The 16,073-nt window shown below is 32.8% G+C and overlaps 1 protein-coding gene across 2 annotated transcripts in view; it reads right to left on the bottom strand.

Moving 5' to 3' along the window:
- The window catches only part of LOC128242633 (A disintegrin and metalloproteinase with thrombospondin motifs 18-like), a 104,338-nt gene extending 88,585 nt beyond the window's left edge, over window positions 1-15,753 (bottom strand). Inside the window, exon 1 of one of the 2 annotated variants that reach the window (XM_052959864.1) lies at window positions 14,917-15,753. In XM_052959864.1, the coding sequence (XP_052815824.1) occupies window positions 14,917-14,967 (51 nt within the window). In that variant the 5' untranslated portion in view covers window positions 14,968-15,753. The remainder of the gene's footprint in view (window positions 1-14,916) is intronic. The other variant, XM_052959865.1, reaches the window with a different exon arrangement.
- Between the last annotated feature and the right edge of the window lie 320 nt (window positions 15,754-16,073).

Raw genomic sequence — 16,073 nt, 5'->3', positions numbered from 1 at the left:
GATCTCTATCCATCATGAAGGTGTTACATCACAAGAGTACTAAAACATCTCATACGATATAATCCGTAATGTTTTAAGATTAAATGCGCACCTTAAAACATAAAAGCTGCATAAAAATTATAATCAAAAAAACATTTTTTGAAACTTCATTTGAAATTAAGATTGAACAGGCAAAATAAATGAATCATGGCTAGGAGTGTTAAACCTGGTCTGAAAAAAAACAACTGTCATTAGAGTTTTTGATCTTTATGTTTTTGTTCGTATTTTAATGTTCTTTTTAGGATATTAAAGCTGAATGTGACAAATTCTTTTTGGAAATATGATACATGTAACCCATCCTTTTTCTCTTTGATTGAGAAAGGCGGATTCACTTGATGAGCGTCGATGAATAAACTATCTGAAAACGAAGCCTGTAAAACGCACACTTTGATTTTATGATTGCCTTCCAACGACACGATTCCTCGACATAATATAACTACAATTCCTTGGAAACAACAATTAATTAAACCAAGAACACTGACTATGAGTAATTTTGAAAATGACATTTAACGCATACTTAAAGGGGCTAGGCTCCAGATGGTCCCAAAATCGGCATTATTTCAATAAAACAAGCCTAGAATTGTCAATACAAGCTAGTTTGCATGTTTAAAAATAACATGGTTTCAAAGTTTAAAGTGTGTATATTTAGCATGTGAGGGTCATGGGATTAGTACAGATACAATTATACCAATGCTATTTTTAAATTAACTTGGATTTACATGGTAGACAAACCCAGTAAATTTTGAATTGGAAAAACCACGCAAAAATGACTGTGAAAGATTCATGTGTCGTATTAAAGCTATGTGATCTATCAGTAAGCAAGATTCAATGTGGTGTACACAATGATATCAATTTTATGTAAGTTTTTGAAAAAAAAAATTCTTGCATTTGTATCATCATGTTAATGTCACCGTCATGTCTCAATAAATGTTGATGTCGTAATTATTATTTTCAATCTCACGAACATTATAGAGGACAAATTATTTCTTCAGCATCAATGTCAAACAATTTAGATTACATAAGCTAGGGACATGTGGTATTTTGTGAGCTGGTACATCCTGGTTAGAGATGAACCACCTGACAGGAAGCAGACAACTGTGAAGAGACAGGTCACACACCACCAATAGTTTGATATATATAAGATCTAAGATAATATATAACACAAATAATTTGTTGGTAATTTTTGTCGCTTTTTGCTTTTTTTACTGCTAAACACACTCTAGATCGCTCAGTTTTAGATGAAGGATATTGATATGGTTCTCACAAGATGCTTCTACAGTTGACTAAACTTTTACTTCATCTAGGTACATATAAACGAGAACTTTTTTCAAGGGAGATTATTTAGAACATGCAATATATCGCCAGGGACTTGTGCACTTACAAAGAACATCTATTTGTATGATAAAATGTCAACAATTTAGAATAATCTCTTACAAAGTCTAAAACAAAAATGGTCCTGAACTGAGGGAAGTATTATAAATGGAGATAGAAAATATGCTCAAATAATGGACAAAAGTAAAATATGCTCAAATAATGGACAAAAGTAAAATATGCTCAAATAATGGACAAAAGTAAAATATGCTCAAATAATGGACAAAAGTAAAATATGCTCAAATAATGGACAAAAGTAAAATATGCTCAAATAATGGACAAAAGTAAAATATGCTCAAATAATGGACAAAAGTAAAAAAGCGATTCAAAGGTAAAGTCAAAGAACACGCTCAGAAGGTTAAAGATTTCTCATAAAAAGTTTAATGAGTTTTCCCAATTAATATGACCATTGATTTTTCAGAAGCAAACATAAAACATACATTTCACCCTGGTAATATACATAAAACCTTGGCAAGATAGTCACACACATTCTTCTTACAGCAAGCATCAATAAATATATCAATGGTGGTCAACATTCGCTCAATTTTGATACATTTTCGTCTTTATATTGCCAGCAAAAATGCTTAAACGTAAGTATAACTCATTCTATCAGAAAGATCAATCTTTCGATGCTGAAGGGCAGTAACCCATGTGACCACAATGTATAACACTATATCAATCGCCAATCAGATCCATAAATCCATTTCTGAACAATTGGCCTGTGTATGATTTTGGCCTGGTATTTTATATAACTAGTGAATAAGTAAATATTCTGCCAGCTATCCTTGGTTTATTACCACAATAGAATGACTGTAAACCAGGCATGGAATGTGAAAACCAACTGTTGGATGCAGAATCATCCAAGAAAACAAAGGTCTCTAAAGCTCTTCCTTGGAATGTTTATAGGTGTTTTTTGGGCAAAGAACAATTCTTCCAATTTCCTAAGAATATTTTTTGAACACTAGGTACTTCTGATGCAGTTTCATATATCACTGTTGATTCAGGGGAGGAACCCAATCCCCCCTCACCGGCTCTGTTATTGTCAAAGTGAACATTTCTTGTCAATATGGTAGAGCAATTAATATGCATAAATTACACCAAAGAACTTTTTAGACTAAAATTAGCCAAATCCTTCTTGTTGAAGAAGCCCTATTTGGTGCCCTGCCTTGACATCTTAAAGCAAATTTTCCGGCTTCCTGGGGTAGGGGGTTGCATGCTATCAAGGTGCATGGAGTGCACCCCACATAACCTCAAGTCCTGGATCCACTCCTGTATACAGTATTTATTAAAGTTTTAAACCAGAAAGTTATTCAAGTTTTCATGTAGGAACAACAAAATATTCAGAGCTGATTATTCATAATGAAGCTGTAGCACTGCCATGTAACCACTGGAAGATTTTCCCTCGAGATAATAAAATAATGGCTATTGGTGGACAACAATTAGTTTAAAAAACAAGAGAGGTCAAGTGGTTACGACATGTTCTCCATCTTTCACCATAAAATTTGCAGGTTTCAGATCATGTTCTCTTGGGCTCTCAAAAAGGACACTTATTATAATACTGTTTTTTCCCAGGCTATGTTTTAATGTGATTCATATAAGCTTAAAACTGGCTTCACGATCCACCTTTATTACATAAGTATAAAACAAGTTCAACTCAAATGCTTATCTTTTTTGTGTTTATGCAATACCATATGGGCAGGGTGCGTTGTTATAAAAAATATAATTATTGTAAGTTATTACAAGATACAGTTCCCTATCATTATAAATAAGCCTTGGATTTTTTTTCATTTTTTTTTTTGGGGGGGGGGGGGTGGAGGGGCGTGTTCACAGGGGTGTGGCATTTCAACTTACCCTGCTGCTGTGTGCAGAACTACCGGTAGTAAGTTAATAATAATTAGGGATGCAAACGAATGGCAAAATTGATATTCGAATATTCGGTAATTCTTTCGATCGAATATTCGAAAACCAAAATGAACCTTTTAGAATTGTAGTAAACTCTTATTCACTAAAATTATAGCCGGGGCCCTGTTACCCTTCTTTGTCGTATCTGGTACATGCGACGGACACTTATTGTTCCAGAAATTAGCCTCTAGATTTCCCCACTTTCAGAATATATCCCAAGAAAAAGTGATACATTTTAAACAAAAAAATCGAATTATATCAATTCCTTTGCGTTCATAATTGTAAACTATGCAAAATAAAATCGGGGAATTTCGTATTTTCCCGGTTAAATGACTTTATACACTAACATGGAACTTGCAGCCTCGTTCTGGGATTGATGTTTACGAACTAAATTTATAGAAACCGACACCATGGCCTAACGTCGATTTTGACTGATGTATCATGTACAACAATACAGGACATACATCCTTAAACGTTAAACCAAACAGTTACGTTTCAAGGAAAGAGCATTATATCGAAACATAGTTTAAAGCACATAACTAGCACATGTCCTTCGTATCTTTAAGGCGATTTGAACAATATCGCCAAGCTTGATTAGCAGTGAAGACAACACAATGGTATAAAGGCAGATCTCTTAAACCCTTAATTGGCATGGTCATTTAACTGTACCCAAAATAATTGGATTATTTTTAATGTCACTTGTCTAACAGCCAGTAAATGCAAAATTACGGGGACTGTTTATAGTTTCCGACGATATATCCCATATGATGCGTGTATAGTGTCATCAAGTTCACACCTCTGGCAATAAGGGTCAATCGTTGTATAAACAAGACAGACGAAGGACATAGTTGTAGGCAAAACGTTTATTAATTTATTATTTCAACAAAAACATTGAATATTCGAATACTGATTTTGACATTCGAATACTAAACGTTCGATCGAATATTCGAATATTCGTTTGCATCCCTAATAATAATGCATGTACTAATACTCAGGCATGAACTTGCAAATTCATCATTTTCTAAATTTTCTCCTCATTTCTCAACTCTCTGTACCAAGCCACCATTTCTTAATGAACCAAGATGTTTTCTGAACCATTTCACTCCAATTACACCCAAAGTCTGCAGAAATTATCAACATTGCCTCAAACCAGTACCCTCAGAACACCATAAGTCACCAAAACAATCCTGGAAGAGCCATCAATGTAACAGGTCATTTGATCTGGAATACAACTGGTGCCAGAAAAACTATGATAATCAACAGATAATCTTATTAACAATACATTAAGGAATTTATTGAGGAAGAACACACTTTCTCGCACCTTAATAATACTTCTTTCATCTTATAATGGTAATTTTTTGTCCAAATTACGATCATAACGGTAGTTATTTAAAGAATTGTCATTCTAAAACTTTAGGGAAAAATCACAATGTTACAATTTTTGTCTGTAGTTATAAATAGGTTTTCAACATAGGTGAAACTTTTTTGGTAATTCTTGGTCCAAATTACGATCATAACAGTAGTTATTTAAAGAATTGTCATTATAAAACTTAAAGGAAAAATCACAATTTTACAATTTTTGTCTGTTATTAATAGGTTTTCAACATGGGAGAAACTTTTTTGTGTTGTCATAATTTGTATGTAAGCAGCCAGTAATAGGTGATTAAAACTTTTTTTACGTAATTATGCAAGGTCATATCCGGCAGAGTGCAAGCAATCAAAATATTCATTACTTATAATGTCTCGCTGATGCAAGCATATCTTCATACAAAGTAATAATAACTTTGACAAAACACTGAAAAACATAAATGCGTTTCAAAAAAATATGAACATAAATCACCATCCAGGATCTTTATTAAGATAGATTGTTGTCTTAATTGACAAGGAACAAGTTCAATTTCCCTTCAATCTATTTTATAGACAAATCAAAACAAGGAACAATTCTGACATCTTACAAACCTTTTTTGATAATATTCACCTGTTCCTTTGTATTACAATCTTGTTATTTATATATACCGAGTTAAATAATACAGAATCCTGCTTAAAGTTGACTTGGCTGACAACAAGAAATCACAACAAATAGAATTAAGTTATATAAGGCTCATTTCTTTTCTCCATTGGTAAAGTGCATTCCTAAAGAAATATCAAGGCCAGAGTTATGGGCCTTGCTACACATATAACTATTGCAATAGTTAACATGTGTACTAAATTTCATAAGATTATCTCAACAAATTTTTGAGTTATGCAAGACACAAGAATGCCATCTACATCTCCAAGGTTATGACACTTTCATAACTTTTTCTCTTCCTAAAAATCTTTTAATATTAAAACACGTACACAAGCTACATTTTTAAATAACAGTACACAAGCCTGTCAGAAGTTATTCCAACATAGAGACAGCTGTAAACTACAATTGACACAAATGCTCACACAAACCAACAGAGCACCTACATTGGTGGCCTACAATTCCATTGTAAAGTTGGCGAATGTGACAAATAACCTACACAAGATTATTATACAAATGAAAATGGTAAAAAAGTGTCAGGTTTCCAACTTTTCCTTTGACCTTGTGACTTGTCAAGAAGAGATGCAGCAAATGTTTTTGCTTTTTGCCATCAATTAAACTGCAGATATAAGAATAGACAACAGTAGTTGGAAAAGCAGAGTGTCAAATTTGCGCTAACAAACAAACCCGTACAGTTTTTGAATGACGGGGCTTGTATGGAACAAGATGCAGACACTGTTACTGTCATTACAACCAGATTAACACAGAATTCAAAGGGAGTTATATAACATTTACTGCCATGCTAGACATAGCTTTATGACGGCCTTGGATGCATGGGTGACACGAGTTGCCTTTGAAGCCATGTGTTTTTACAAGATTATAGGTCGGTCTTTCTTGTACAGCTTTTTCATTCCTACATCTGTTAAACATACAACAGCCCCAATTCTTCCTTTAAAGCACTTTTGACCTACATACATGTAGCTTTAGCTGTGTTAGGGCTTGAATTAAGTCTTGCTGTATATTCACAGAGGATTGCTATTAAGCATTATGGCTTCATTTTTCCCATTTGCAGAGGTTTGGCCTACTGTAGCTTCATTTTGTGTTGTAGAGGTTTTGCTTCATTGTGGATTCATTTTGTATTGCTGGGTTTGGCTACAATGTGCCTTTTTTGCATTGCAGAAGTATGGCTTTATTGTGGCTTCATTTTGTATATTGCAAAGGTTTGGCCACATTGGGGCTTCGTTTTGTATTGCAGAGGTTTGGCTACATTGGGGCTTCATTTTGTATTACAAAGGTTTGGCCACATTGGGGCTTCATTTTGTATTGCTAAGGTTTGGCCACATTGGGGCTTCGTTTTGTATTGCAGAGGTTTGGCTACATTGGGGCTTCATTTTGTATTGCAAAGGTTTGGCCACATTGGGGCTTCATTTTGTATTGCAAAGGTTTGGCCACATTGGGGCTTCATTTTGTATTGCAAAGGTTTGGCCACATTGGGGCTTCATTTTGTATTGCAAAGGTTTGGCCACATTGGGGCTTCATTTTGTATTGCAAAGGTTTGGCCACATTGGGGCTTCGTTTTGTATTGCAGAGGTTTGGCTACATAGTGGCTTCAGTTCGTCTTGCAGGTGTAGCCACATTGTAGTTTTAATATTCAAATGTCTGCAGAGTATTAATTAAAATGAAAATGCATTTTATAAACAAAAGTTTTAAATCCTTCAATGTCAGTAAGCAACTAATATCAAACTTTGCAATTACACTACTTCATACAAACAAAGACACAAAATACATCACTTATCTATATGAAATGTCAATGTTAACAAGGGATGGAAATCAGAAATATCAACTTCTTTGGCAGCCAGAATGACATTTAAAAGCTACCAGGGTGAATTTCAAATTGTGTCAAAGGCCATTTTCACAACAGCTAGAGGAAAAGCCCACATGAATGTCTTGTTTACGTGCTTTATTCATGCAATTTGATAGTGAAAATGAAAGAAAAAAACAGCATGAATATCTTTACAAAATTCATACAAATATAATCATAAGATCATATTTCAATCCCACTAAAGTTTAGAAATCTTACATTTGACCTTTTGTGAAGGTCATCAATTTCATTATATTTTTATGTCCATTCTAAAATTACTTGAAATTGGACATTTGCCTTATGTAAAAGTGAAACATTAGTCTATAACATGTCTGACATAATCAAAAGAATATTTCTGAAAATGTCATCAACTATTATGATTTCTAATAAAACGTTTCAAATAATTCATTAACCCCCTTTGAAATGATAAGCATTATTAACCTTGCTGAAACTTGATAAGTTATAGCTTGTGTTTATTTTTTGGTCTTTTAAACAATTAAGTTTATAGGCCGCAGACACAGCCTGACGCAAACTATATTGCTTAGAAGTCCCAAAATGATATTTTATTAGTGTTGAGCGCGAAATGCCTCGACACTACCCAGCGTGCATGCTCCACAGTCCACTTAATAATATCAGTAAATGACTAAATGGAAATTTGGTTGTTGTATTCTGCTTAATGGATTTTTGTTGGACAGAGCTTTTCTTAATGATTAAATATGAAACTGTCCGGCAATCCCATTGGTTGAGGCATATACTTAGCCTGAACACTAAAAAAAGTAGATATGACCAATCAAAAATCCTTTATTTTACATCATGTAAATACATGTACAGTCATTATCCTCAAATTAAGAAAACAATTAAATAAAAGAATACAGTCATATCTGCTTGTTATCTTTTGAAAAAGATGCAGAAATGTGAAAAAGAGGCAGAAATGTGAAAAAGATGCAGAAATGTGAAGAAGATGCAGAAATGTGAAGAAACATGCCAGGCAAAAGGAGTCAAAACGGATGTCTTGTTGTGTCATGTTTTCACTTTTCATACTTGTGATATGATGTTGGGTTTCTATTTAACAATCCGGATATCCGATTTCAATTGTTTCCTTCGACACTTAATACGACTCCCACTAAATGTCTCTGCCTGGAGAGCTCTTAACCATTCTGTCATAATTATGGTGTCACTGGCCTGTTGTTCAAGATGCTGTAATCATCTGGTTCACTATAAATCCCTGATAAAATCATCCGGCTTTCATGGCCTACTCTAAATATCATGACAAGTCACAGATTACTTTCATGTTGTTTTTTTCCCCGAACAATCATAGACTCTCAGTACCGAACCCAATTTAATATTTGTGCTATTTCTAGACATTCTATATTTGATTCAATAAGATTAAAAAGCAATTTAAAAAACATTTGTATGATTTATAATGTTCTGTGCATTATTACTCAATATTTGAGGAATAGCCAGTTATTAGATCTTGTATGTCATTTTATTCTAATTTCATCTACACCATTTTACGACCCCCAGGATGAACTTAAACATGCTTCGAAGAGACTTTCGAACATTTTCTGAAAACATCAGATGCCACTTTAGCAAAATAAGCAAACCTCAGGAGTGACACAACAAGTTGATTTCATCCTCAATGTATCTAATTGCCACTTAAGCACTATATTTGGAGTTCTTATTGTTTTCATGAATGAATAATCCATAGTTATTAATGAATGAATGGGAAGGGGCTTTATCTAATCCAATGTCTCCAACGAAAACAAATCTAAGAGGAGATAATAGTTAGTTGTTACGTGAGTTTATTTGGTAGATTTGTTGCAATGTCATCATCCGCTATCAGGTTCTCAATGAACTCATCAATATCCTCTTTTTCATCGTTGTGTAGGAACAATTAAGTTTCATGACAATGGCACAACATTTTATTACATACAATTTGATAGATATAGAATCCTAAATCTCACTCGATAACCTTCTTAAAGTGTGACTTTTAAAGGCCCTTTAGCTACAATTTTGATGTAATCAAATACAGTCGAACCCCATTCGCTCGAACTCCCAGAGACCGTCGAAAATACTTCGAGCCTCGGAATTTTCGAGCCAAGCCAGAATGTATACCTTCAGTAAACAGAAATCAGTCCTTTACATCAAATTCGAGCCAACAAGGAATTAGAGCCAAGCGAGTACGAGCCAACGAGTTTCGACTGTATAAAAATAGATTTGAAAATTTGGAAAAACATACCAATACCATTGGATATGTTGTTAACATGCAATTAATTCCATAAAAATATTTACACAGATGAAAATTAAAAATAAACATTTAAAATAAATATTGAGCCGACAGCAGAAATTAGACTAAGAAGAACATGGGTCCTTCAGGTCTGTAGGTAGCTTCCATATCCACTACACTACAGTGACAGATGTCTACATAAGGTTACGAGAAATGAGGATTTTTAAAATCAATATGATAATACCTGGACATGCAATAAACGATATAAATTTAGTAAACAACAACATGCAGGCCTCATTTAGTAGTTGAATAATAACTTTATTTGTTCATTGTAGTGTTTAATAACCGAAAGTTAAAGGTACTGTGACTGTTGATCAACTTTTATTATTTTTTCTTCTGTTTCATATATATAAATATACCGTGCTTCTTTGTTGTGAATTATTTTTTAATTCTGTCCATCTTTGTTTCAATTCAGGTTGCATTAAATGAATTATAAAAATACGTTGTTTATATAATATTTTTTGTTATGTTTGATAAATAAAAGTGTAATAAAAATTAATTTTCATCAAATTTTACATATTTTTCTGTTTATTTATGAATATCATGCGGAAATAATTTAGATAACAAAATAAAATTTATATGACTGGATTGGAAATTTAATTCTCTATAAACTTTACATCGATGACTTATTGAATAAACCAATGGGAAATACTAAGAAAATCGGTTTGTAATACATGAGGGTCAAAATTCCAATAATAACCAATAATCTCCTATGAAGTAGGGGTACTGATATGAACTGATAAGCCATACACTGGCAGCCTGATATGGCTTAGATTTACATGAAGTAAAGGGTTAAGAAACATATAAACACATCTGTAATATGGGAAAAGTTGTAATCTGATTGGACTTAAAGATGTTGTTATTTTCAAATATTATGTTTATGATCTGTAGAATACTTGAAAAATCTTTTGAATTAAGTTCTCCTTTTTTGTTGACTAGATCACTGAAAGTCAGATTGTTAACCAGAAATGCCTTTCTTTATGTGTACATATAAACAAAATTATACATGTAGGTCAAAACAGAGTGTGTGCCTTTAAATGTATCAATCATGTTAGGGCTGTTGCATGCACAGATATTATGCACACTTGTTTAAAATGTTAGCAGTTAATACAAATACAAATACGCTTCATTTAAAAATGATTAATCAAATCAAAAGTTTAGGCGGACAGGTGTGTGTTACGTAACATACAAAGATTGCTGAGCATGTTTTGCCAGAGTATTAAAATTTTATCATGTTAAGTTTTCGAAATTTAACACAAAACATCACTAGATAACCAACCCTTTAAAACCTAAGAGTTATGATTACCACACAAACCCTACATAATATGTGCCCAAAAGTGTGACCCTCAAAGTGTGATCCGAAAGTGTCCCCCCAAAAGTGTGCTCAAAAAGTGGTACCCAAAGTGTGCCCCCCCCCCCCAAAAAAAAAAAAAAAAAAAAAAAAAGTGTGACCCCAAAGTGTGCCCAAAAAGTGCATCCTAAAGTGTGACACCAAAAGTGTGACCCCCAAAGTGCAACCACAAAGTACACCCTAAAGTGTGACCCCCAAAAGTGTGACCCCAAAGTGCACCCTAAAGTGTGACCTCCCAAAGTGTGAGCCCAAAGTGTGACCTCAAAAGTGTTACCACAACAGTGCAACCACAAAGTGTGTCCCAAAGTGTGACCCTAAAAGTCCAACCACAAAGTGTGCCCCAATTGTATGACCCCAAAGTGCACCCATGAATTGCAACCCAAATGTGACCAAAAAATGTGACCCCAAAAGTACAACCAAAAAGTGCAACCCAAAGTGTGACCCCAAAATGGCAACCACAAAGTGGCTCAAAGGTGCAACAAAAAAGTCCCCCCCCCCCCCTCCCAAAGTGTGCCCAAAAAGTCCATCTACATTGTGCACCCTCCCTTACAAAAAATTCTGGATCCGACCCAGATAACTATTCAAATCTGAATCAAGGGCGCTTAGTAACTACAGACACATCAGGCAATGCACACTTGTTCAAAAGAATAAAAGATTTGTAAAACAACTATTAAAAAATAATTAAAGCTATAATCAAAATTGACAGGTGTGTATTTAGTAAAATACAAAGGTGATTGAGTAATGCATGCTTTGCAGAAGTCTAAACCCACCTGAAGCAGACAACAGACGAATATTTTAAATCTATTTCAAATTACATTCTTCCAATGACAAAAAGCATAATTAGCTGAAAAGTTACCTTTTGATGATGTATATCAAAAGCAAGAAAACGTTTAATAAAACTACAACATCTTAAGATAATTTGACTAAAATAAACAGTATCAAAAACAATACAACTATCACAAAAATTCCTAAAAAAACAAGAATCGCACCATCAGAGGTATTATGTACATGTGAATTCCAAACTCCAGACATTATTTTGTAGTGATAACATCTATATAATAAATACAGGATTCTCAAATCACCAAACTATCGATGATTTTTACCGGATTATGTGGCTAACGTAACAGGATACAATAAACAGAAAGCATAACTGAGAAACGATATCTTGATACTCTGGGCTAACAAGCAGAAATAAATGTGAGGAATATATAACATCTGAATGCCAGAAATATGCTCAAGACTTTACTTATACAATTAGCTTTTAAATTCATTTGGTATTAGGGGTTTTGTGTAAAATATCTTTCGAGCCCATGACTTTTTCTAGGTTTTGAGTTACTTAGCTCTTAATTTTAGGAAATTCATATGAAATAAAAATATCTAGCATATTAAACTTTACCTGAAAATCATTTAAAGGTAAAAAAAAATACAAAATGATAAATATGTCTTAAATATACAATCACTAGCTAATTAAGCCTAATTTAGTTCAAAAGCAAAGCATTACATTAACTTATGCGAATCAAATCAAGAAATGGATAAATCATGTGTTTTTATTCAGATTTGCCCAAGTGGTTTACCAAATCAATTGTTTATCACACAAATACACCGCCCTATCATAACATCTGACACCCCAGGTTTGTAAAAAACACAGCCCTACCAAACCAAGTTATCTGATCAATATATCACACTCCCCCATCTTGTTGTACAAAATATGATGTTATCAACCCAGGTAAATAATCATTATTTTAAAAAGTAAATGGATAATACATCGGTATCAGTTCCAAAGATTATTATCATTCATATGCTGATAACGATGGGCTGAACATTTTTATGGATATGATTGAATATATCAATATCAACAGTAAACATTTATCTAAGGAGTAAACACCCTCTTGTTCTCTTAGAGCTGTGCAAAAAAAACATGTTTGGTATCTTTATAAAATGAAAATATTCATATATCAGGACGCATTTCATATATTTAATATATTCAGTATGACATGCTTCACAATGCCATTACGACAATGACGAAAATCTCATTTTCTTCTACTTTGATTTCCATATAAATGTTATTTTTCATTCTTTTTCTTGCAACCATACAGTGTTTCTTCCTCATTTGATGTAAATGTGACAAACTTCATTATCTTTTTTTTATAGAAAACAACTTCTTCTATCATACATATCTGTGGCAGATAGTGGATTCGACATTAGAGCCCGCGTGTACATCTGATGGGTGCGCCCCTCAACCACAACAGACAAATACAGAATACTTAAATCAAAAACAATTCGTTGGAAAATATAATAGCTGAAATTGGTCATTCATCATTTCTCTCAAATCCCACTGCTGTACAAAACTTTCATACAAGATTTTATCCAGACTGTCATTATGTACAATAGGGTATGGTTTTTCAGTATATGCATGTCGTCTGCAAGTGCCTTAAAATGGCAGCAGTAGGGTCTATGAGGGCATGCATTTAATAGGACATTAACTGTATACGGGCCTTGCAATACATGTGTGTATTGTCCTTTGCAACAATCTGTGTTCAAGTTTCATTTGAATACCTTGATCAAATGGTGCTAACGATGACGCTGACAGCAAGGCTATTTAAATACAAGCAGGGACTTTTTTTCTTCGAAATAATGATAAACTGAAAATACATACATTTTCCCAAAAAGTAAAATAAAAAGTAGACCAGAGGCAGAGATAACAAATTACCATCATTACAACTGAAAAGCAGGAATAATATGTCGAAAAATAATATCTAACACATTATAATACATTATTATTATTATTATTATTATTATTATGTAGCAGTAATTTAATAAACATTATTGTAATTCTATTTATCAGAAAAATAGTTTGAATACCATTACAATCTTTAAGCAGATCTATTATAAATGCATCGTCTTTTAGGCCAATATCTTAATTTCCTATTCAACCTATTTCTACATCAAAATACACTGATAGTAAAGCTAGTATATTGATAGAGGGAATCACGTTCAAACAGTAGGAAAATATTACCAAGATAGCGTAAGATCAGAATAATGTGGAAAATTAGTTCAAACGTGAGTCGAAATTTGCACAATTTCTGATGTTATGTGTAATTTATAACATTATTTATGACAATGTTAAAACACTTCGCTGTATAAACTGTATTAAAACTGTATTAAAATGGGAAAACATTTTTCAAACCGCAGATAATAGAAGAAGTCTTTAAACTCAATTTCATCTTTATTTAAAACTCAACGCTTGCTGATTTTATGAAGCAATAATAATAAGCAATTCAAAGCATAAAATTTAATCATTTCAATTCTGACATATGATTTCAGTCCATGCAAAACACATTTGCTAACTTAAAAGACACAATTTTAAACTACAAGTGATCATACGGCTTCAAATACAGCACAACTTAACATTTTCACATATCAATCAATCTCGCATCATAGTAAAAACTTTTTTCCTCATTTAAAATTCAAATTCACTCCTCTGGTAGTTAATGTTCCTATAATATATCAAAATACAGACTAATATTTAGCAACTCAACCTTTTCACTGAAGTCTTTAATTAATGCGGAGCATCTTTTTGGATTAAAAAGACGATAGCGAATATGATAGACTGTATTATGGAAATATAACCTACTGCGAACAACTAATTTTAACTCCAAACAAGGACAAATGACTCATACACAGCTTATAATTTTCATATGAAAAACTCTGTATAACATTAAACGAATTCGTTTCAATTGCTTTTGCATGCCGTTACCGAAGGTCTTTACAATTGCCTTCAAAAGAGCGTACAAAAAACGGTGGACACTCGCACTATTAATCAAAATAATCTATCAATGAATCAAAGCTTTAGACAGTGCTAAAAACTTCATTTAAGAATTGCAAGGGCTTAAATTATATGTTCAGCATTACAAGTATTTGTGTTTTTTCTTTACTCTACAACATTATTACCACGGTATAAATTATAACCACACTATAAAATAGAAATGCAAGTGAACGATTGTCCAATAAAAACTGCTATTAAACCTTTGCACTCGCTGTTTGCATTAACGACCATTATAAAATGAAGACGCAAAAAAATCAATAAAAAAAAATCTTACCAGCCAACTCAGGGAAACTGTGTGGATTAACATCATTGGAACCCCTATCATCACTTTATCACAGAGCTGTATTATCTTTATTAATATCCCAAATATCAGCCTTTTTTTCAAATGTTATTAATTCTCTTCATATATAACTCACTGTCAAAATCAATCAAATATGTTGTTTCTTACATATATAAGTGTTCGTATTTTGTTCTTTTAAACAGCTTAAGAGATTGACAAGGCACTGTTAATAAAATCCATTAATGTTTTCACATAACACGTAAGGCTGGTCGCTCTCTTTGATCATTTTGTTTAATCCAATTTTTCATCAATCCTAATCTCTTGTAAGAAAGATTATCAAATCCAAGACTGTTCTGTTTATTTTTTTCTTCAAATAAAACAACTTTACCTCTTAACCTCACCAAATCTCTCTTTTCCACATCAATAGTTAAACATTCAGGTTTTGCCTCTGTTTTTTATTAATAAATAAATATTTATTAACTGTTTGTAGCAAAATCTCTTTGGTTTTCACCTCTAAATTAATTTGCAGTGTTAAAAAAATTCACGATTAAAATCATAACTTCCATGCATCATATATTTTCTTGTTGCATTCAATAATTATTATAATATGTAGTCCCATGCACAACTTTTATGAATTATTATATTCCTTCATTTATTGCAAATATTAATGTTAAAAAAACATACAACGCAAGTACTGTGGTAAAAAAGAACATTTATTTAATAGTATCTTCAGTATGTTTCATGTTGTAGCAGAAAATCTCACAAAAATCCAGCATAGGTGCTTCAGACTTGCTTTAAAATGATTATACTACCCCAGGCAAGCAGACTGAGCCGTTTATATATATATACTACAGCTAGTTTTATTATTGTCATATTCTTATGTTCATATTGAATGAAACGATATCACAACCTGATCTTAACCAATCAAAAAGCACTATATTTTACTACACTGTCTGGGCCAAGCTTCATTCACAAAATCTTACGCATTTAAAAGGGCGATACTGTTATTGGAGTTTCTTAAACCACAAACTGTTTAGCTTAAAGTATAAAAGAGGCAAAACTTCTTTTCGAAATACTTGAAAAGTTTTGTGTACACCTTACGATTAAACCTTCAATTTTTTACTATATGTCACAATTATAAACAACAACTA

The sequence above is a fragment of the Mya arenaria genome, chromosome 8, assembly GCF_026914265.1.
Source record: "Mya arenaria isolate MELC-2E11 chromosome 8, ASM2691426v1".
Classification (NCBI taxonomy): domain Eukaryota; kingdom Metazoa; phylum Mollusca; class Bivalvia; order Myida; family Myidae; genus Mya; species Mya arenaria.
The sequence above is the reverse complement of the archived record's forward strand: the minus strand, read 5'-3'. Positions and strand labels throughout refer to the sequence as shown.